The sequence below is a fragment of the Pipistrellus kuhlii genome, unplaced genomic scaffold (assembly GCF_014108245.1).
Source record: "Pipistrellus kuhlii isolate mPipKuh1 unplaced genomic scaffold, mPipKuh1.p scaffold_m20_p_5, whole genome shotgun sequence".
Lineage (NCBI taxonomy): Eukaryota > Metazoa > Chordata > Mammalia > Chiroptera > Vespertilionidae > Pipistrellus > Pipistrellus kuhlii.
Genome location: NW_023425551.1, coordinates 29,520,218 through 29,542,545, shown reverse-complemented (window position 1 = coordinate 29,542,545; position 22,328 = coordinate 29,520,218). Strand labels below are relative to the sequence as shown.

General features: G+C 49.9%; 1 protein-coding gene across 13 annotated transcripts in view; it reads right to left on the bottom strand.

Annotated features, from left to right (window-relative positions):
* Positions 1–9,797: 9,797 nt before the first annotated feature.
* FYN (FYN proto-oncogene, Src family tyrosine kinase) overlaps positions 9,798–22,328 on the bottom strand; it is a 206,751-nt gene continuing 194,220 nt past the window's right edge. For 12 of the 13 annotated variants that reach the window (XM_036413487.2, XM_036413492.2, XM_036413495.2 and 9 more), the window contains 2 exons: positions 21,729–21,860; positions 9,798–11,414 (listed from right to left, as the gene is read on the bottom strand). In XM_036413487.2, coding sequence (XP_036269380.1) covers positions 11,206–11,414; positions 21,729–21,860 — 341 coding nt within the window. In that variant the 3' untranslated portion in view covers positions 9,798–11,205. The remainder of the gene's footprint in view (positions 11,415–21,728; positions 21,861–22,328) is intronic. The other variant, XM_036413494.2, reaches the window with a different exon arrangement.

Sequence of the window (22,328 nt, the reverse complement as noted above, 5' to 3'; positions counted from 1 at the left end):
CTAGCAATGTTACTCTACATCTAACATTGATATTGTCAGGCCTTTCGCTGTTCAATGCGATCCCACTGTAATTTTAATTTGCATTTTCTTGATGAGCTCAGGCTGAGAGTATGGCCGTGAAAGCAAGCCTATTACTGTCTACACCCAGCATGTCAAACTCAAAGGCTAATATGAGCCAAATAAACAAGGTTTAAGTTTATGTGGGCCTCAGAAAAGCAAAAGCTTCAATTTTCATAGAAACGTAGGTTTATTTTGATAAAGACATGAGTAATCATTAACATAAAATAAATGAACATTTTAGTAAAAATTAATATGTTTTTTCTTGCACATTAACTTACCAGGCACTGAATATCTGCACAAATTAATAAGCGTAATGCAAATAAACGTATTTTTCTTGTTCTCCGAAAGCGAAATATTTCCTGTTGCACACACCAAACAAGCCAGTCCAAGACTAATGATGCAGCAGTCGGCTGCTAAAATAGTCACTGCTAGTATTAGTGGAGAGAAAAGGTGCGTCAGGGAAATGAATGTAACACGATTACAGTAATCAGTCATTAGCAAACATTGTAGTTCATTATTAGTAATTATGTATGAGGATATTGTAAAAATGAAGTTATAAAATTTTTATTAAAACATTTCTTATAAACCGTTATATTGGCTGGGCCACAACAATATTCATTATGGGCCGCATGTGGCCTGCGCGGGCCTTGAGTTTGACATGCTTGGTCTACACGAACTGCTGCTTTCGATTCTCCACACAAGTCCATAGGATCTTGAACCTGAGTGGACATGTGGCCGCATGCCATACAGCCACACCCTCTCCCCATACATGTGACGCCGGGTGTGCCTGTAACTGCCACGGAGGGGCTGGTTTTGCAGGCTCCACGTCCACAGGGAAAGCTTCTTTCAGTCTGGCCTTCCAGATTACCAGCCGGTTTCAGCCACGGCATGCATGCGTGCCAAAGCAATCCTAGCTCTTCCACACAGAGGCTACAGACTTTCCCCCAGGCCAAACGTTTCAGATTTCAGCACCAAATCCAGTTCTGTGGTTCCAATCAAATGAGGAGATAAAACGTCTACAATGTATTGGGTCTCTAAGACTCAGAACTGCTGGCCAAAACAGTGCCCTTTGATCTTCACCCCTTTACTCTATAAATGCAATTCCATTTTAACGAACAATGCCTTATATTGGCAAAGTACTCTTTATTGAAGAAACTTAGATCGAATTTGAGGATTCCAACCGATGGATTAAGTTCAGGATCCTATCCGAGCCTCAGGCGTGCCAAGTTCCTACCCGCGGTGAGGACAGAGGCGAGGAGGAAACCTCCGGGAGTGGCGTGCAGTGAACGCGGAGGAGAGACCAGAAGCCAAGTCCGTGCGTTCTCAGGAGGGAGCCCCACTTATGACTGGGGGATCAGAGAGGGCTTCGTGCGGAAGGAGATGTTTCAGCTGGGCCACAAAGGGTGGACAGGCTGTTAAGAAGAGGAGACGGGGCAGTGAACACTCCAGGCCAGGGGAAATGGCTGGAGCAGTGCTTGCTTAAGGAGCTGTAGACCAGGGTTTGTCAACCGCTGTTCCGCAGCACACTAGTTGCCTGGTGTGCTGTAGGTGCAGACAAGACAAGAATTTTATAATTTTTCACTATTTTGTTTACTTAATATTTCATAATAAAGTAATTATAAAATACTTTCTTTGTGTTTATTTGATTCCTATTCAAGAGAATTACTTTATATATAGTCAATATAGGCACAGAGTTAAATTTTTTAACATTTTCTAATGGTGGTGTGCCTCGTGATTTTTTTCATGAAACAAGTGTGCCTTTGCACAAAAAAGGTTGAAAAACACTGCTGTAGACAACTCATGTAGTCAGGATCGAGGGTGAGGTGAGGGGGAGATGAGGCTGGCAAAACAGTAGAGCTCAACTTCAGCGGCCTCACTTCCCTTGAATTAGCTAAAAGACGAGATAGTTTATTGCAAAGGTTTGAGTAATCTCATGGACATGCTGCTCAGGAAGTGGAGTTGGACAGCCGTGGTTCTCAGCTCTAACTTTCTTTGTGGCCCGTGCCCTCCAGCCATTGGTTCTCTCTGCCTACTGTGTCCTCTGCTTCCCCCCCAGGCTCGCTCTGACCCTGACTCTGACACCACTCTGACCCTAACCTGTACACCAAGCATCCATCACCAGAGCCTCTTTGTCCTTGGCTCCAACTCAAGGGAGACAATTCTATTAGCTGGTGATCAGTCAATAGAGTGGTTCCTCCTGGTTAGGCATCTGCCCCTGGAATCTTCAGCTGTTCTGATGGGAGGTGTGGGAGGGGTAATGTCACATGGTGAAAACCTGACCTTCAAGAAATATAGTGTGGGGCGAAGTTAAAGAAAGGAGTGTGGCTGAACAGACCTTCTAATCATTCCTTCCTCCACTCGTGGGGATCAGTGGGAACCATGACGTTGTTAAAGGAGGAGAATCACACAGTCACAGCGTTGATCTTAGGTTACTCTCCACCATGGGAAGGGCAGACTGAAAGGGAAGGGGAAGGTGCCCACACAGACTAAAGAAAGGAAGATGCTGCCTGCATCTTCCTTTCTTTAGTTTCCCTCACAGCCCATTTTACGTGTGAGGGAATGGGGACAAAGAGGTTGAGAGGCGTGAGGTAACTTGTCCCAAGTCACACTGTGGTGAAGTGTGAATTAACCTCAGCCCAGACGTTCCCACCACACCAGGCAGGAAGTCAGCCTCTCACGGACACAGGCAGATGCCTCACGTGCCACACATCGGCACCGAATCTGCCATTTCCTACTTATTTTCTAACCCTCCTCCTGGTCTCTATCCTGTCTGTGCTGCAACCATCTACCCCGTCACCCAAGCCTACCCAGTGTGCTGTGGGCTACGGTGGGGAAGACTCTTTCGCCAAATAGACACCCAAGAAAACAAGAAGTGCCGAGCTTTGGGGGTTCAAGATTCAGGCTGTTGGGGTCAGCAGGGTTATAGAGGCCACCCAGAGAAGCAGACAGAATCAGCCACAGATTTGCCCTGAAAGGTAAAAATCCAAGAGTGGCACCGATAAGTAAACAACGGCCCTTTGTGAGGAGATGGAGATGAAGAGAATGAGTTGATATCTAAATAGAAATTCTATGGTGGGAGCAGGGAGCAGAGATGAGGAGGGGAGAGGGAGGGAAAGGAAAATGAACGGTGACGGGGGAGTGCACTGTTGAAGGGAAGGGCCTCTGGGATTCCACCTCTGGGATTCCACCAGCCTCTGACCACTCTGGCTGTGAAATCCTACCCTGGTCATGAGCAAATACCTTAACCCAATCCATCGCAGTAACACAGCGTCTGAATGGCACGGTGGAGTGAGGGTGCCTTTTTATTTCAGATATTGTACACTGCAACATCTCCACAATTGGAACGATGGTCTCCATTTTGCATTTGATTCTGTGGCAGAATCGCAGCCACATAACAGCTTTTTGCTTTATCTCTGTATCTTCCAAGGTCCCCTTGGCTGCAGGCACGGTGCTTTTGTTCTCCGCCTGCTGTTTTAAGTATAGCTTTGCTACATTGCCATTTCCCCTACAATTCAAAACCAAGTGCTTGTTTGAATTAGAGCAGAAAAATCCTGAATAGAATGAAGCGTGCTTTCCAGCCATCCAATATTGTGAAGTCGTGGTTAGTCAGAGCAACGGGAGTGATTAATGCTTCACACTTTTCACTTATAGGCCTTCGGGAACCAATACGCAAATATCTTCGAAAATTTGCAGGTGAGAGGAGGGGTGAAGCGGCTCACACAGGATTGTCTGATTACAGTCTGACTTCCCTTCCCCCACTCCTCCCCAATTATCTCATAAATTGTGCTTTGGTGAACAGTACTGGAGCTGTTCATATTTTAAATTAAACTAAAGTCCACTGAAGTAGGAAAATTATGCATTTTACATAAATGATGTGGGCAAATTACTATTCAGTTTTTAACAGGGTTTTCCCCCATCCCTTTGCCTGTGCACAATGCAATACAGTTAATTTACCAGAAAGCATTGTTATTCATCCCCTAATTCTCCAGGCAACTGCTGCCACTTGCTCACCGCGTCCTCGCTGCTCGCTGCTCGCTGGGAGTTGAGTTGACAGACCTCCAGGCTCTGTGAAGGGTGGTTTGGGACCCCCGGCGATCTCTAGTGGCTCCGCCTCCTTCCCAGTATCTTCCCGGGCTCACCCCTGGGGAGGACTCTACAAAATGAAAGAATTCACATATCCGGATTCAGTTTTTAAAGGGATCCTTTTGTAAACACACACACACACACATACACACACACATAAATATTTTGCTGTTTAGTAATATTTCCCCACAGTATTACATGTACGCTTTTCATTAAAAACACTACCTGATTATACCCATTTCATTCTCTCTTGCTTCCAATTAGCTACTCATTGATTAATTATATTGCAAACCCTTGATAATTAACTAAAGGCAGGGGAAAAAGTCCAAAACAACCAGAATACCTTGCAACTGCTAATGTATACCTTCTTTCATGAGATTACCAGTTGCATGATGATTGATGCACACTAGCCTAGTAAGTGGAAGGAAAGGGTGACAGCAGATTCATGAAGGAGAGAAAACCCTCTAGTAATCCTTATTAACAGAGGTGGTGAGGAGTTATTACCAGACTCTTCCCAAGCAATTATTTTATTCTCATACTCTATAAATATATTTCAAACTGCATTCCAGCTGGGACATTGGCGCCAACAAGCTGTCTGAAACGTTACACATTGTTCTTTTATGGTATCATCTACCCTCCAGTGAGCAGCCCACTAGTCAGAGTAAATGATGTGCCTATATGCTGCGTGTGTTGGGTGGGTGGGGGAGTTAATTTTTAGAGTCTCCATGGTGTGGTTTTGTTTTTACTTCTCTTAGATGCATTTGCTGAGCATCTTCTATATTAAAGCATGAGCTAGCCCTAATAGAAGGAAACACATTCAAAGGCAAAAAACACCGGGCCAACCGCTAGGCAATACATACTCTGCCTGTCCTTTAAGACTGAGCTCAGGCATCACCTCCTCCAGGGAGCCTTCCCTGCACTCCCCATCTTGGGGTGAATGGCATTTAAAAAAAAATATATATATATATATTTTAATTTTAGAGAGAAAGGGAGAGGGAGAGAGAGGATAGAAACAGCAATGATGAGAGAGAATCATTGATCAGCTGCCTCCTGCACGCCCCCTACTGGGGATCAAGCCCGAAACCCATGCATGTGCCCTTGATCAAAATCGAACCCGGAACCCTTCAGTCCTCAAGCTGACGCTCTATCCACTGAGCCAAACTGGCTAGGGCCTGAATGCCATTCTTTTGCTACCACCTGAGCTTCCACCTAGCAGGCAGCACATTGCATTGATCTCTTATGGGTCTCCATCCGCACTAGGCTGGAAATGTTAATGGTCTCTTTGACTTTCTAAAATAGAGTCTAACCCATAATTAGTAGTCTGTGGATGCTTGCAGAATGAATGAATGTTCTTACACATAGCAACAGCCATATCCACCGTCATCCCACTGCCTTGAGGCGTGATGGCAAAAGAGTCCTCTCATTCCAGCAATGGTTTCTGGCTCCTTGTCTACCATCTCCCTCCTGTCTTCTCCTGTTTGCTGCCATCTGGGACAAGCAGGCAGACCTGACTGGACCTGTACTGCCTGTGGACGCTGGAAGTTTCCTCTTTCCATCATCAACCCCCTTACCTTCTGTTCCATTCTCAAAGTGTTGTTCGCTGGCTAAAAAAAGGGAATCAGATAGGAGAATCCATATTAATGGGGCTAATGTTACCTGTCCAACGACAGTATTTTCACGTCAGCAATACCATGTCATGGACAGCATGGTCACCGTGCTTCTCGAGGAGGGCCCAGCCTCCTGGTCACGCTGAGGTGTGCAGGGGCCGGCAGGCCACAGGCTGGTTCACGATGCACAGCATGGAGGTCTGGGAAAATACTTCATGTCAAGACAAAGATGATATCTTAGGAGTAGATTATCCATCCAATATTCATGAAATTACAATGTTAGAATGAGACCTGAAGGCCCCAGGGCCTCAGGGCTACAAGTGTATTCCCATTGATGTTGGGGTGATTTCTGGGAAAGGTTTGGGGAACACGAATGGTGTTCACTTCAGGCTCCAGCCTGGGCCTTCCCATCACGAACTGCCTCTTCACATTGAGAACATGGAGAACCGCAGGGCTAGTGCCTCCCCAGCTCACGGCGAGTCCGGGTGGGCTCCGCAGGTTCTTAGTGGGTCACTCCCAGGTCAACCGTTCACCCTGACAGACAGCATTCTCCTTCTAGCCATCCATGCATCCATCCACCCAGCCAGCCAGCCAGCCATCGTGTCCACCATCGGCTCATCACTGCTTGAGGTGTGGGGAGAATAGTGAGAGAGTTAGGCAGTGAGTTCTCAAGGAGCTCACAATCTGGCAGGGGGGATGCAGGAAAAGAAGAGTCGCATAATAAATACGTGGTTAGAAGAGGAGTAACTATTCTGGGGAAAAGCGTAGTGACCTGGATGCTGGGGGAGCTGTTCTTCGTCACTGATCACACTCTCCGCGGAAGAGTCGCTGCCACCCCGGGAAGCCATTTATTCCCATTGTCAGTCCTCAGCATTGACTTCAGAATAAAGGTTATACACCCGCTCCTTCTCCCCTCACCTAAGGGGTTCTGAATATTTTGGAAGGAATGAGGTGCAATTTAGAAATTAATTAAAAACAACTTCTGGGAATGCATGTATATATAAATGAAGGTCCATTTGATATTTCAAAGATATTAAAGGTACTAACTTTTAATTATTTTCTCTGTAGTTGTAATCTATCTTTGATAATGAAATAAGATAAACATAATATTGATACCTGCTGTAGTCAATCTGTACCCCACAATGTCATTTTTAGAAAAAAAATTTGAGCTTCCTCCCCCTCCTCCCCCAAACGATTCCCTTCCTCCCCTCTGCCTCCTTGCTTTTTAGCAAATATTTTGGGAAGTCAAATTGAACTCCAACAGTCTAATAGATAATGGTAAGAAAGTCAACAAAGCCCTAGCCGCCTTGGCTCAGTGGATAGAGCGTCAGCCTGCTGACTGAAGGGTCCCAGGTGCAGTTCCAGCCAAGGGCACATGCCCGGGATCAGTGATTCTCTCTCATCATTGATGTTTCTATTTCGCTCTCCTTCTCTCTTCAATAAAGAAATATATATATAAAAAGAAAGTCAACACAAATCACGTAGATCTATGAAAGTAGCCTCCAGGAGCACACATGGACCAGCACCATCTACCCACTGCAGCTTGTTAGCAGATGCCCCTCTGGGAAGGCAGGTTGTGGTCCTGAGCCAGAACGGAAGCGGGTGACACCGCATACGGCTGGGACCTTGTCTGCTCTCAAGGTCCAGGAAGGACCCTCCCAGCGGGTCCCACATGGACTCCTAAGGCCCCAGGACATGTCTGACAGAACTCTGCAACGCCAGGGCAGCTAGAACGGGCCTCTGGTGCCAAGATTTAGCAGCGGGAGGGCCCGTCTCTCAGGAACCACCTGGCACCTGCAGGGGAGCACCAGTCATATGGCTCAGGGGTTAGGGACACCCTTCCCTTTCTGGGGAACCGCCTGGGTCTGCACCCGCCTTTCTCTGCCGCGACCAAGGCAGGGCTGCCCGCACCCTCGCCTGGTCTGCAGCTGGTGCCCCGCACGCACGGAAGGAGGCCTGCGGCTCGGCCGGCCTCGCAGCCAGAAGCACCGGACAGCCCAGGCACGTTTAAACAAATGAACAGATGAGCCTCGGAGCGGACCCACTTTGCCCAGGGGCAGTGTCTGCCGTGCCAAGTGCTCCTCCCGCGGCCACGGGAGTGTCAGGAAGTGAGGACACCGTGTGCGCAGGTGTCCGGGTGCGGGCGGCCCTGCCGGCGCTGCTCTCCGCGGGGACAGGGCGAAGCGATGATTTCATCCTAAACGCGGTAAGGAGGGCAGATTCCCGTTACTCACGCCCAGGTGAGAAAGAAAACTCCATTTTGTAAAACAAAACAAAACAAAACAAACAACCCCCCCCCCCCCCTGCTATTTGGAATATTCTGCTGTTTTTCTTAGATGGCCTCTTATTCTAAAAAAATTACTTTCTAGCCTGCTTTAGCCTGTTTGAATAATGATGAAGATAAACTTAGCTGTATGACCTTGTAGGCCAGAGACTAGATATGCCCATAATCTCAATGCCATGCCAGGTGCATTGTTTTTAGTTGAATAGAATTGTGTTGTTTTCAAGGCCAGCATCGAGATAACCACTAAGTGCATATAGAGCTGGCTCTTTAATAAAAAGGGAAGTTCTGCTTGTAGCCTTGCTTAGAATTCGAATTCACTTTCTCTAAGCCCACCGTGGTGAATAAAGTGAGTCTCTCCAAACTCTCCTGCATTGTTTGGTTGTTCGGGAACTCTGTAACACAGGGCCAGCAGCATGTCCGCACCGCTCCCCGCTGTGCCTTTCCAGGTGGGTTACCTTCTGAGCCAGAGAAATCCGTGCTCAGAGGGTGCAGTGCCTCACGCCGGGCTGCCAGGACCTGACAGGAGAGCGGCTTCCCCAGGTGCTGGGACCTGGAGGGAGGCTCACGCTGGGCTGGGCTACAGGGGGGCAGCTCCTGGCAGCACACCCGCTTCTCGGAGGAAATGCCTGATTGCTCCCATCTCATCGCTGTCTTACATTTCCACCTGGGCCCGCCCTGTGGTGCAGGACGGCTACAGAGCGGGTTTGGGAACCATGACCCCGAGTTAACCCAAGTCCTCAGTTTTGATTCATCTGAGAGAATCCACAAGGGCTGAATTAAACTCTGTCCTTTTTTTTTTTTTTTAAAGAATATGTTTCCAACAGGTTGTTATGACTTCTTCAGATTTTTTTGAATGACCGAGACCAAACACATACACAAAAATCCTTCAGAGAGTATTTGCAAATTATCCAAACTGGCGGGAAGTGAAAACTAAAAACCAAGTTATCTTTACAAATATCTAGAACATGTTAATAAATTGACCAGTGATAGTAACTGCACCAATACCAAAACAATACCATAAAGACTCGATTTTCCAGGAAACCCCTTTGTGTCACTTAGAAAAAAATGTTGTAAACCCTTTCTAAACACAAAGGTTATTCTAGCAAAAAAAAAAAAACGGTCCTTCTTGTGTGATTCCACATCATGCCAAAGATCTGAAAGCACAGGGTCTCAGACCTTGCAGCAAACTATGGCAAGTCTCAGCCAGCCCCTCATTTCCATAGACAGGACCCGGAAGTGAGAGGGGCCAGGTTGCTGTCCACGGTCACACAGCTGACCATGGGCAAAGCCAGGCCTGGACAGCTGGCCTGAGTGCCCACTGCCCCTGCAGGCACGCCAGCCTATGCCCCTGCTTAGCAACTTCATTCCAAAAGTGGAGGGACACTGGGAAATACATAGACTGACTGACTCCATGACAAGGAAGATTCTCCTTGTAATTGCTTCCTTCTCCTTGTAATTGTCTCTTTCCCCTACAGGTGGGACACAGAAAACTCCAGTTAGAGAAAATGTCGGATAAATTAAAATGTTAAGGTATGCCTAGTCATGCTTTAACATTCCTTTGAATTAGCTAGACAATAGCTTTGCTTTTCTGGGGAAGAAAAGGAAAAAAAGCCGCTCCAGGTGCCTCGAATACTCCTGTCGTTTGGAAATCGCTGCACAATAGCTACATTCCCCAGGTGGCTCCTCACCACCTGGCGTGGAACAGATATGTCACCACCAGAGTCCCTTCCGTGTTTCAACAAATGAACAAAAAAATAAAAAAATTCAAATGTAAAATGCTCTCTTTTTAATTACTAAATTAAGAAAGTTAAACAATTTAAAAATGTAAACTCACAAATAAATCATAACAAAAAAGGAATTAAGACTTCAGAGTTGCTACTCAGTATTAAAAACTCAATAGAAATAGGCTTTTTTTTTGATTTGTTGTTGTTAAACATGTAATTTAAGGTTGGTACAAACAGCAACTAAAAACGTAATATTTTTTTTGTGTGCATCCCCATGAAATGTCAAGTAGTGCATAGTTATTCCCCCGGAGAGCTGTCGGACACACAGAAAGTCATTTCATTAGCAGTACAGGACATGGAAACACTCAGTTCACAACGGGAAGTGCACAGCCCCCACCCTCACCTTCCTGGGACTTTTAGTTGCATGAGAAAGTTTAGCAGGTTGCCATGACTACAATGCTATGGGTTTTTAGACCATTTAAATGTGGTTACAAGATTTATTAAATAAAAAAAAAGTTTGAAACATTTCAGCATTCATATTTTTATACAAGGAGTTTGCGTGGTATCCGTCTTCCTGTTCCCTTGGTAGTTTGGCCGTTGGCTGGCTTAAATATGCCCACTTTTAAGCTTCAAGAACAGATCGCAGTACGTCGAAGCAAATACTGGAGACAGGCCTTGTGAGTTCACCCCGGGGCGGCTGAAAAGAGTCAACCTAACAGCCATCTATAGGTATAGTCATGAATCAAAAGAGTGCAATCCAAATTAAAAAAAAAAATCATGCTCTGAAAAAGGCAAAAATGAGGCCCCTGGTTTTTCAGAATAACATCAGTGCTTTTCTACTGACTCTGCAGTAAGATCCTCACTCTGCGTCCTGAAGCTGTGGTCCAGGCTGGCCATGGTCTCCACGTTAGCACCCACATGGTGTATGTACAGGGACATATATGTTATATGTATTCATATTTGTAAAAAAGAAAAAAACAAACACCTGTCCTGATTGTTTTTTGTTAAAACATGAAAAAAAATTTTATTGTTTTAGACAAAGAGGCCACTTTTGGAAAATAATACTTTTTTTTTTTTTTTAGTTGAATCAGGTGAAGACAGTTAAAATCACATAGGATTTGCATTTTTAAAAAAGGAAAGCACTGGGATTGTTGGCACTGGAGTAACTATTTACACTGAACAGAGGTTTGGCCTTTTACGTGACATCGATACAATGCGTTTTCCAAAGTCTGAGAGATAACAAGGTCTGTCTTGTATGCTTCACAGAGGAGGTTCGGATTGGGGGACACGTGTCATCGATGAGGGCCATGGAAGTTCGTCAGCTTCAGAGTCACATGCAATCTGATCCTGGACGGTTCTGGCTGCCCCAGCGGCTGGCTGGCTACGGATGGAAAGCTAATGGGGAGGGGCGGAGCCTCTGGGTCAGGCCTCTCTGCTGACCCGGGTCTCACAGGTTTTCTCCCGGCTGGTACTGGGGCTCCGTGGCCGTGAAGTAGTCTTCCAGGAAGCCCTGCAAGTACTCGAAAGTGGGCCGCTCCTCGGGGTCCTTTTTCCAGCAGTGGATCATGAGCTCGTGCAGAGAGATGGGGCAGTCCTGCGGGCAGGGCATCCTGTAGCCGCGCTCCACCTGCTCCAGCACCTCCCGGTTGTTCATGCCTGCAAAGACAGGGGCGGTGAGAGCGGGCACCTGCGGCCCCCAGCCCCGCCCCTCCCCTTCTTCTTATCTTGAGCCTGCATGGGAAGCCGTGCTGAGGCCCCCACCTTTAATGGGACAGCACTCCGCCCAGAAATAAAAAAGGAACGCATGACTGGTACACACAAAAACCCAGACGATGAACCTCAAAAGTGTTACAAGTGAAAGAAGCCAGACGCAAAAGGTAACACATACCGTATGACCTCATTTCTATGAAATTCTAGAAAAGGCCAACGTGCAGTGATAGAAAGCAGATCAGTGGTGGCCAGGAGGTGGGGCCGGAGCGCCTGCAGAGGGGCCCGGGTGTGTGGAGGGGAGATGGAAATGCTCTCCACCGGGGCTCAGCAAGCTAGCCAGAAAAGGCCGGAGAGTAAACCCGGCTTTGCAGGTTGCATATATGTATATATATTTAACTCTTTAAAAATGTACAAAACAAAAACAGGGTGGAGCTGTGTTTGGTCCCCGGGCAGCATTTGCCCTATATCCTGTATAGGGTGGTGTGACGGCTTAGGTTTGTCAAACTAACTGTATCCTAAAAATTGTCGAATCCTATTGTATGTAGAACTACATTCCAATCAAGATGACACAGACATATGGATGAAGCCGACAAAAAGAAAAAGCCCACGGGATGAAAACACACCGTTTCTTGGGTAGAGCGTCTGTAAGCGCCATTTCCGAAGTTCGCAAATTGGCTCTCCTCCTGCCCGGGCAAGCACGGTGCCCTATTGTCCGAGATCTGCCATCATGCCACGCCGGGCACTGTCTGACCCCGTGACTCTGGGGCTTGTGAGGCTGGCGGGGAGACAGGATGTCTCCAGGGCCAGCGTTTCCCGATTGCTGTGGACAGGCCATCTGTCATCTGAGACCTCGGCGACCCTCTGGGCTGCTGCCTCGGGGAGCACCAGGAGGCATCGGAGAGACTGCTCACTCTCTGGGGAGAGCCGCCCCCTGCACGGTGGCCTCCCTGACAGAACAGGAAATACCACACTTGGGGTGAGGCTGAATGCCCCGACCCCGTTCCGTTCATCACCAACAGGCACCGTTCTCCCGGTTTCCTTCCCTTTTGTTCCGTGTCACGTTCTGCCATCGCCTGCCAAGCCCTTGTGTGTTTTGGCTGCTCCTTGGCCCTGAGCCTGTAATCTGGACTCCTCCCCAACTGAACTCTGATAGTTGACAAAAGCAAGAACAGGATTTGAAGCCATACAGAGACCCAGATTTCTTCCCTGTCTCTCAGGGCATAGCGGTCAGGACAGAGCGTGTGCACGCAGCAGCTCCCTTAACTCCGGGGGGCTGACCCCTCCGCGGGGCGAGCCTGTCCAGAGGAGCTGGCCCCGTGCACAGCACTGCCTCCCTGTGGAGGCGACACCCAGACCTCGGGACCCGGTGCCAGTTCCCTTTGTTTTGTTGTTACTGTTGGAGCTGGTTTACCCTAGCTCCCGTGGCTGCCAGCCACAGCCCTGTCAGTCACAGGCCTGCCCAATGCTTTTCGGGCGCTTTCTTACTCCGCCACCCCAGTTTCTTTCCACTGTACTGAAGTAGGCCTTCACCTCGATTATGGTAACATAACCTCCCTCACATTTCTGGGTGCGAATGAGTCTGGGTCCCCACATCCTGCCAGATTTCACAGATGCCCCCTTCCATTGGATGTTTGGTCAGCTAGGTGGCTGATTAGTGTATTGCTGAAACTCACTAGGAAAACTCAGGGCGCGGAGCTGGAGCAAGGGGAGGAGCCTGGAGCAGCCGGTGCGGGGCCAGAATTTCCTTACCCACAGCTCACAAACCCCACCAGCTCTGGAAACCCAAAGTTCTGGTAACTACTCGCTTGGCAGCAAAACTTGATCTGAACTGACCGCACTGGGACATAAAACCTGGCCCGACAGGAGGCTAGTTAGTGCTTGTCTGTACTCACAGGTAATCCTGCAGAAGGAAGCATGTTTTGAATAGAGTGCTGCCTAGACTCTCCTAGGGTGTTGTATTGATGTATGGTCTGAGCACCATATGGGCTTAAAAAAAGTCTCGTCTGGAAACATATCCATTCCCCAGGGTTTTTGCTGGGAAGTCCTGGCAGGAGTGACAGCAGCCGGGAAAGGTTAGGAAGAGAGCGTAATGGCTTATCTGGACTGGCCTTCTCCAAAGCGTTTCCCTGTCTGTCAGCACAGCCCTTGGTTTCATAGCATCTCAGAAGCCACAGGGCTGGGACTGCAGAAGTCGCCCTGTCCCCACCTCGCCAGGAGCCGGGAGGAACTGGAGGAAAGACAACCAGAAGGTGAACCCCGAGGCCTGACAGGCCCTTCTGAGATAGTTCCACCTCTCCCCACCCCACGCCTTCTGGAGCCGCATTCTGGCACTGAGACCGCCCTGCAGGGCACCAGAGTCTAATTGGTCATTCAATTGCTCTGCGGAGCTTATGTCGGTAAATGTTTCATTTCATTAAGAATAACACTACTGAAATAGAAAGATTTCATGTATTTTTTTAAAACTCTCAGTTTAATCTCCACCAACAGAAAGTTTAACTGATCACTTGGGTCCGGCCTATTTTTCCGGTGCTCGGTCCAAGCCTGGGACGCAGCACACACAGCAACCAGACCCTCCGCGGGGAGCACCTCCCGAGGCAGCCTGCTCCCTGGGGATGGGGCCAGGGGATGGAGCAGGAACCTGGAGGACGCTGCTGGCCCCACACTGCCAGCTCCGGGCACACTCCTTCTCTCTCTTCCCCTCTCTCCTTCCTCTTCTCCTGCCTTCTCTCCACAGGCCTCGCCAAGCATGGAGAGCAGACGTAACCAGCCCATGCACTGGGCCAAACAGAAACCCACTGATGACAGCGTTGCCAGGGAAGTGGGGACAAGACAGGGGACTTGGCTGACAGGGGCGATCTGAACGGGGCCGGCTCATTTCGAACCACCCGCCAGGCGGCACCCACACAGCTGACCCGCGGCCCCCGCGCCTCCAGGCAGGCCTTGGCAGCAGTAACCGCACCACCGAGGGATGCCCCCTTGGAGGCCGCAGGCCAGCTGCTGCTTTACAAGCAATAGCCAGTTTGAGTGGACCATGTCACGGTGAAAGCCCAGTATGAGAATACAGCTCTGGGCGCCCACTGCCGCACCTGCCTCCTGCTGCCTGCTGGAGCCAGGCAAGTGGGCCTGCTTCCCTGTCCCTCTTCCCCATCCTCTTTGCGGCCTCTTGTCACCATGGATGTTGGGCCTTCCAACGTGGTCTGATGGCATCCTATCCCGTTGGGCTGCCCAAAACACGGCAGCTGCCTCTCCAGCCAAGTGGACTGTGCCCGCTCCCGCCATTATGATGCCATTATCCCTTCTAAATCCTCGTCCTGGCTTCCTCTTGGTCTCCGGATTCATGTTTCCAGCTCTCACTTTCCAGCCCGCTCTGCGCTCTGGCTGTCAGCAGTGTGTTCCCACGGGTGTGTGTTTCTCTCCCTTCTTCCCCTTTGGTCCCTGCCCCCCTTAACACCTCCCCATTCCTCCCCTTTGAGCTCTGCAGTGCCTCCTCCTTCTCCTTTTAGATCCTTTAGGGAAGAAAACCCCTCACGTTCATGGGCAGAGCCACTGCGTTACTTCCAGCGGCATCTCTCAGTGTCTTTCACCAGGCGACTCCCTGGCCTCAGTTTCTCCACGTGTCAGCAAAACACCTCACCGTTCGCTGTGCCTTTGGCTGTTTGGAAAAACGATCTCATAGGAAAGGGAGTGTTATGCTTTATACGTTCCCTTTTTTGTGCCACTTCCTCATATGGGTCTTGGAGGGCCGGCTCCACAGCCTGGGACCTTGAAGTGTTATCTGTTCACGTCTGCACTTGGACGTGACTGTGGGCTGCAGGAGCCTGGCCCTCTGAGCCACCGAAACACCTGAGCACGGCGACACCGGGGATGACGTTCAGGCTGTCAGACACCAGGTGACATCTGAAAGCCGAGCTTCCCATGCAGAGGAGGTGGTCTCCTGAGAAAGGCTTCCGTCAGAGGCCCCCGGCTTCGAGGCATGGCCCTGCGGAAGGCCCTCTGGCTTGCTCAGCACGAGCACCTGCTATCACATCACTGTAGGTTCTGGCTGTCATACGGGGTAACAAGCAGGTGCCACACACGCTAGGTTTTGGTGTTGGACCAAAGTACACATTTTGGGCAGACAGGTGCCGATCAAAGAATACACATAAAGGATGACTCTGAGAAGGCACAATACTGACAAGCTTTGTTCTCTTTCCCTGCCTCCCCAGATGACCTCAGGGCAGCTATTCTTATTAAACCCCCTGTACTGACAAGTACAGAAAGGACAGGTGCCATGGTGCACAAGGGTTGTGTAAGGCAGACAGTACAGCATCCCAAAGAACTCCTTGTCCAGAGGAGAAGTGGGGAAGACCATGAGGGCCAGGAGGAATGCCAGGCAAATGCAGGGCTGGGAGTGGGAGCAGCAGACAGAGGGCAGAGTGGAAAGCCCTTCTTTGCTGCTGCCTTCTGGCCTGAACTCTGGCCCCACCCCCAGCACACAGGCTGGAGGAACCTCATTGGGGGAGGAGGCCACATGGTTCCTGGGCATCGGCAGGATGTCCTCTCTGAGGGATCAGGAGAGCTGAACGGAGAAGCCCTGGGGGCTGTGATGGGCGGAGAAGGCAAGGGACACAACAGTCTTGGCTAAGATCCGAGGTTCTATCCTGCTTCCCATTCTCCTAGCCGGTGAGTCCTAACCTCCTCCTTCCCAAGAAAAAGCTGCTCCTGTAGGCCTGCTAGGCGCAGCAGGGGCGGGAGTGCGGCCCCAAGGCTGGGCTGCTGAGCACAGCTCAGGGCTCTGGAGCATGGGTGAGGCTGAGGGAGCTCAGGGTAGGACTGCGGATTCTTGAAGGAAGGTGCTACAGTTTCACTGATTTCCCTTGCTTCTTTACGTCACCATTTAGTGACTCAAACCATTCAGCAGTCAGGCAGCTGCCACTCGCTAAAAGATTTGAAAGTGCTTCAGATGCTTGATAAATGTGATGTGTTGGAAGGAATGTTCCGACTTTGCCCGATCCTGCCAAATGCACAGGCAGCTGTTGGGCTGAGAGCCAGGGTTCTGGAGGGCAGGGCCAGTCTGCCTGGAATGGTGCTGGAACTCAGCGTATGAGCTCACGACAGGGCCAACCTCCCCACACAACTTTGAGGACAGAGTCTATCTCCTGCCTGAGAAAACACACGCTGTGTTTATGTGTAGGATGATGGAACAGAGATGAGATTGGCCGAATTAAAAAATCTTGTTTCAAAAACCTCATGGGCATGATCTTTTTTATTCCCTGTAGCATCCATCCACCCCCCCCCCCCACCTTCCCCTCACCCCCATTCATCCACACACCCACTCACATTTGTTCAGTCCACCACGGGACAGACACTGTGCTGGGCACTGGGAACACATAAAAGCAGCCCCCCACCCCTCCCGTTGTTCAGAGGAGCTGGGCAGTACACACACCTAGGGGCTTCAACAGAGAAGCAAGCAGAGGGACAGCCCATTCGATCTGCACATGGAGAAGGCTACACGAAGGAGGGGTGTTTCTGTGTTGGGCTTGGAAGAGTCTGAGGCAGACAGTGAAGCTGAGAAGAGGACCATTCAAGAATGATCTCTCGGTGTGAAGGGTGGAGGTGTGGCAGGAGAAAATCCCAAGTCAGACCTCAGTGCCTCCCCATATCACTAAGCATAAAAGCAAATGCCTTGAAAAGGACGCAGGAAGCCCTATCTGATGTGCACCGAGGCCTTCCGACTTCCTGCCCCCTCAGCTGCCGCCACGCTGGCCACCCTGCAGCCCCTCAGGGCCTGTGCCAGGCCCCTCGGAAGGAGGGCTTCTCCTCACATCTCCACCTGGCTTGTGCCTTGCTTCCTTCGGTCTTTACTCAGATAGCACCTTCCCGACGAGGCCCTCCTTGCCACCCTTTCCTGATTCCTGTTTAATTTTCTCCCTCCCTATCACCACTAGCCACTACTGAACGCGCATTTTGCTTATTTATCTTTGTTTACTGTTTGTCTCTTCCAAGAAGAATAGCAGTTCATGAGAGCAGGAGGTTTTGTCCGTTGGTTCACTGCTGCAGCCTGGTGCAAAACGAAGGCTTCCGGTTTATTTGGAAGGTAAAGGGAAGCCATGGACGTTTTTCACTAAGAGAGGAGGATAACGGGGTGTGTTTTCTGGACAGTAACTGTTGGTGACAATGACAGAATGGTGGTAGTGGTGGAGGAGGAGGGGGAGAATGGAAGCAGGAAGTTCCATGAAGAGGTCACTGCATGAGGTGACGTCAGCTTGACATGGGGCAGTGGCAGTGGCAGTGGAGGGAAAGAGCAAAATACCTGAAGGTGAAATGCAGGGTAAAATGAATAACGCTGATTGTATGCATCAACACCAGGAAACTGCTTTTTGCGTTTTCATTTCTCACAGACAACAATCCATCAGTACAAAATCAGCTCTAACCTTGGTGCAAAGAATGGTTTTGAACCTGGGCTTGTGGAAAAGCAAGCTGGACTGCTACACTGAGAATGTATTCAGGTCAGGCTACCGTGTTTCCCCGAAAATAAGACATCCTCTGAAAATAAGACCTACTTACAGGTTTCCTTCTGAGTGAAATATAAGGCATCCTCCCAGAAATAAGCCACCCCCCTAGGCTAAACATGAGAGATTTGGCCCACTGATTCTGAAAGAAATGGAGTCACAAGAAATTCACCAGGAAATTCAGGAATTGGATTGTTATGATGATGTTCCAGAAGATGCTGACATGATTGTCATTCAATAAGTGAGTAAATTTTTGATACTGTAGCATTCAGTTTGTCTGGTTTGTGTTGACAACTACCGTACTACCGTACCGTATACAGGTAATAAATTTCCTTTATTTTCATTTAACAATAAATGTGTACCGTATTCTTCTTCATGGAAAAATAAGATATCCCCTGAAAATAAGACCTAGCTCATCTTTGGGAGCAAAAATTAATATAAGACACTGTCTTATTTTCAGGGAAACAGGGTATTACTAGGAAATTTGTAAAACGAACCTGGTTTTTGTCATAAACCTTGCAAGCCACCTTCCTGTCTGATGTGGCTCCTCCCTGTTCCTCTCACTGTCACATTTCAGTTATTATTATTATTATTATTATTATTATTATTATTATTATTTGGCTTTAAGGCTCTCAATCAATTTGAGCTTGTACTTCTCCCCTTCCTTTGAATCTAATCCTTTTACAAAACTTGCTAACTAACCAAGCAATCCAGTGTTTTACTGTCTCCTCATACCTTTTGCCCTTCATCTGGTCACACCTCACGTACTCCATTCTAAGTTCCTTCTCAGATTCTTACTTCGGACCTTTTTTCATGCTGGGCAGAGATGCCCGGAAAGCGTTAAAAACCCATTTATAAGTCACAGCCCCTTCCTTGACCTCCATCCTCACCTTACAGCCAAGTACCCTCCGCTGTGAAGGTAACCACGGCCATCCTCAGGTATGAAAGAACTCAGAAAAATGCACCGCCACCAACCTTCCTTGAAGAAAGAATGACTTGAAAACACACTCTAGCCAGCTGAGCAGGTACTGCGTGGAGACCTCAGAATGGCATCCCGGTGGCCAGGGACTGAGTCTGGCTGGGTGCTCCCTCAGCCAGGAGGGCGCGGTGCGCAGAGAACGCCGGGCGGCACTCAGCCACCCCAACAGACGCAACCCAACGCGGAGCGGAAGGGCCTTCCTCCCTCAGTGACCTCTGGATGAAGCTAACGAAGCTGTCTGTTCCTTAAGAACTGCTCTCCTCCATTGAGAAAAACAATCCTGTAATTGGAATCCTTCTGTAAAAGCCTCTCCCTCAAGAAAAGTCTACTGCGAGGTTCAGAGTCCAATTAAATCTGATTAGCGCCATGTTGTAAAACACAAACAGGAGGCACCATGGCGAGGACCAGCCTCGGAACAGGTTTCCGTGGCTTTCTGAGGGTGAGGGGCGGCCTATGTCCCTCCCCCCCAGGGCCGTGCAGGAGGCCCCTCAGGATGGGCTCAGTCAGCCCTTCCGGCTCCTCGCCTTGCAGCCCGCTTCCCAGACTCATCTCCAGCAGCTCCTGAACAGGAGCCTCCGCCCAGGCCTCTGCGCCCCTCCACACGCCCACCCTTGTCTGGGGCGGAGGAGGGAGCCCTATTTGCCTTCTTCCACGTGAAGCCTCCCAGACACAGCCCCCTCTGTGCCTGCCTCGCAGTCAGGGCAGCTGTCAAAGCCCCTTGCTATCAGCAGCTGCTCACCCTCTGTAGCTGTGCCCGACAGAGTGGGCCCAGTTCTCATTCCAGCTGCTCAGCCATCCTCACAGGAGGCGGAGTGAAGGCTGGTGTGCAGATTGGGGGGAAAGGTTAAAGGAAGGTGGTGTGCAGATCCCTGCACGAGGCGTCCCAGACCCCACTATCAGAATGAAGACTTGGGGCCACAGTGGGTAAAATGCAAGTAACCCGTCCCTTGCGATGATCTCCTCTAATAATAAATAACGAAAAGGAAAGATTGCTTCCTGGGTTGGATGCACATATTTTATCCATGTGACCAGAAGCTCTGTGGGTGCGGGGACTACATTCAGCTCTGTGCTCACTGCTTTGTCTGCAGCACCTAACACAGCGCCCCACTCCGCTGTTCCATCAGCTTGCTGAGAAGACGCGTTCTTATTTGTCCTTCTTTCCAGGGCAAAATACCCTGCACGGTTCACGTTTCCTGGCGCTCCGCTGAAGGAAGGAATCCCAGCCTCTGCGGAAAACCAGGCCACCTTCGTTCTGCTAAAGCCAAACTCCATCACCACTCGCCCTTCCAGCACACACCTGCCTCCCTGCGCCAGGCCCCGCCCCCACCCCTTTGTCTGGGCTTCGGCGCGACCGGAGGAACAAAAAGCGGCTCATGTGGCTGGCAGGAAAAGCTTCAAAGAAATGCAAAGCAACGTTAACCTTTCCCCCCAACCGCATTTAACACGGGCGATTATAAACCGGGGGGTCCAGGGAGAAAGGAGTGCAAAACCCAGACAATGAAAAGGAGGGGCCTCACATCTGCACCGTCCCGAGTCTAGCACATGGACCCGCTCCAGCCACTACACCAGGCGCCCCCCCTGCGCCCCAGGCCCCTGCAGGGCGGCCCTTTCTGCCTCCGCCGGCGGCTCCGCCCACTGGTGCGCACAGGCCGCCGCCGCCCTCCACCCGCCACTCTACCCGCCCACCCGGCGCTTCGGAGGCGGGGCGTCTGTCAATTGTGACTGTGCCCGCAGCCTGGCTCCCCCTGGAGTCTCGAGGCCACACCCACCCAGGAAGAGACCCTCTCTCCCTCTCCGCATTTTGCAGCTGACCAGAAACCATCCGAAAAATGAACAAAGGGATTACAAATGAATCTGCGCCCACTGGCTCCTCTGACTGCAAAGATACGACCACGAGAGACCTCCATTCCTCGTTAATCTCCACTATCGTTTTCATCACTGCCATTTTTTTTTTTTTTAAAGGCAGGACATGAAGGGAGCTGTGTTCTCTCTTCACTTGGCAGTAACCAAAAGAATACGTCCTTAACATTTCAGAAAGCAGATTGTCCCTGCACTAGAACCACTAACGCGTGGAGGTGAAATGGCACGAGTGTCCTTTAAGTCACCATCGGTCTAAATTAATGAACGTAAGAGTGGATAACCTGGACCTGGGCTCTCTTTGGAGACCGTGAATCTGGTCCCCAGAAAAATTCCAGGACCACAGCCTCTCCAATTGCTTTCCGTTATACTTGCTTCTGCATATTTTGACTTTTAAAATGGGCAGCGAGTGGCCTCCGACTCCATTTCGCATGTGCCTCTGCTCTCCCTGGCCATCTGGAGCAGGCCTGCTGAGAGAACGGGGCCTGGCATTCTCCTGCTGGCGGGCATGGCGTGGCTCCGCGGGTCAGTGCTACAGGGCAATCAAAACGCGGTGGGGGCCTTCTCTCTTTCCCAGAGAGTGTGCAAACGCCATTGGAGCAGAGGCTCTGCCAGTGACGTTTCTGCTCTGGGAGGCACACACACACTCCGGCTGAGAGAGCATAGTTGCCTCAAATTGGGGAGGACCGAATCGCTTATCCCAGCTGCTAATACTTTAATCCTGGCACCCAGTTCATGGCGGCTGCTTGTCTACATTCCACAGTGGCTCCCAGTTCTGCTCCTCTCCGGCTAAATACCTGTCCATGGGATTCACTCTCATGCTCAGCAGGAAGCTGAGGATGGGGCTGAGAAGGCAAATTGGGTGAGGTTTCCCCAGATGCTCTTGAAAGAGCCTCCAATCAGAGGCCCGCTTCTGCCGGCGCCTGCGCTTACCTGGGTAGGGCACTCTTCCTTTGGTGACCAGCTCTGTGAGTAAGATTCCAAACGACCACACGTCGGACTTGATTGTGAACCTCCCGTACAGGGCTGCTTCGGGGGCCGTCCACTTAATGGGGAACTTTGCACCTGCAGAAAGAGCACCTGGTTATCCACCAAACCAACAGCACCACTCCGGGTATGGGCCGGGAGGGAAAAGCATTTGGAGAGCCCTTTCCCAGGAGCAGGACACAGAGAGGACGGACAGGGGGTGAGAGCAGGAATGAACCAGGACTGAAGAGCTGTGGGGTCTGGTCCTGGCTCTGTGACCGCAAGCAAAGCCAGTTTAATTTTAATTTTCCCATCAAAGGGTTGCACTTCAAAGCACCTTTAAGCTCTGGCTTCTAGAACTTGAACGTGTGGCTACACTGAATGCCCTAGGTTTTGTCTGGAGATGAATCTAACTTGTGAATTAGGAAACCAGTTTTACACACACACACACACACACACACACTCACTGCTTTAGAATAATGTTATCCTATATAATATCCTATATAATAAGAGAGGAATATGCTAATTATTTGTTACACCTTGAGGCGTGTAACGACCAGATCATGG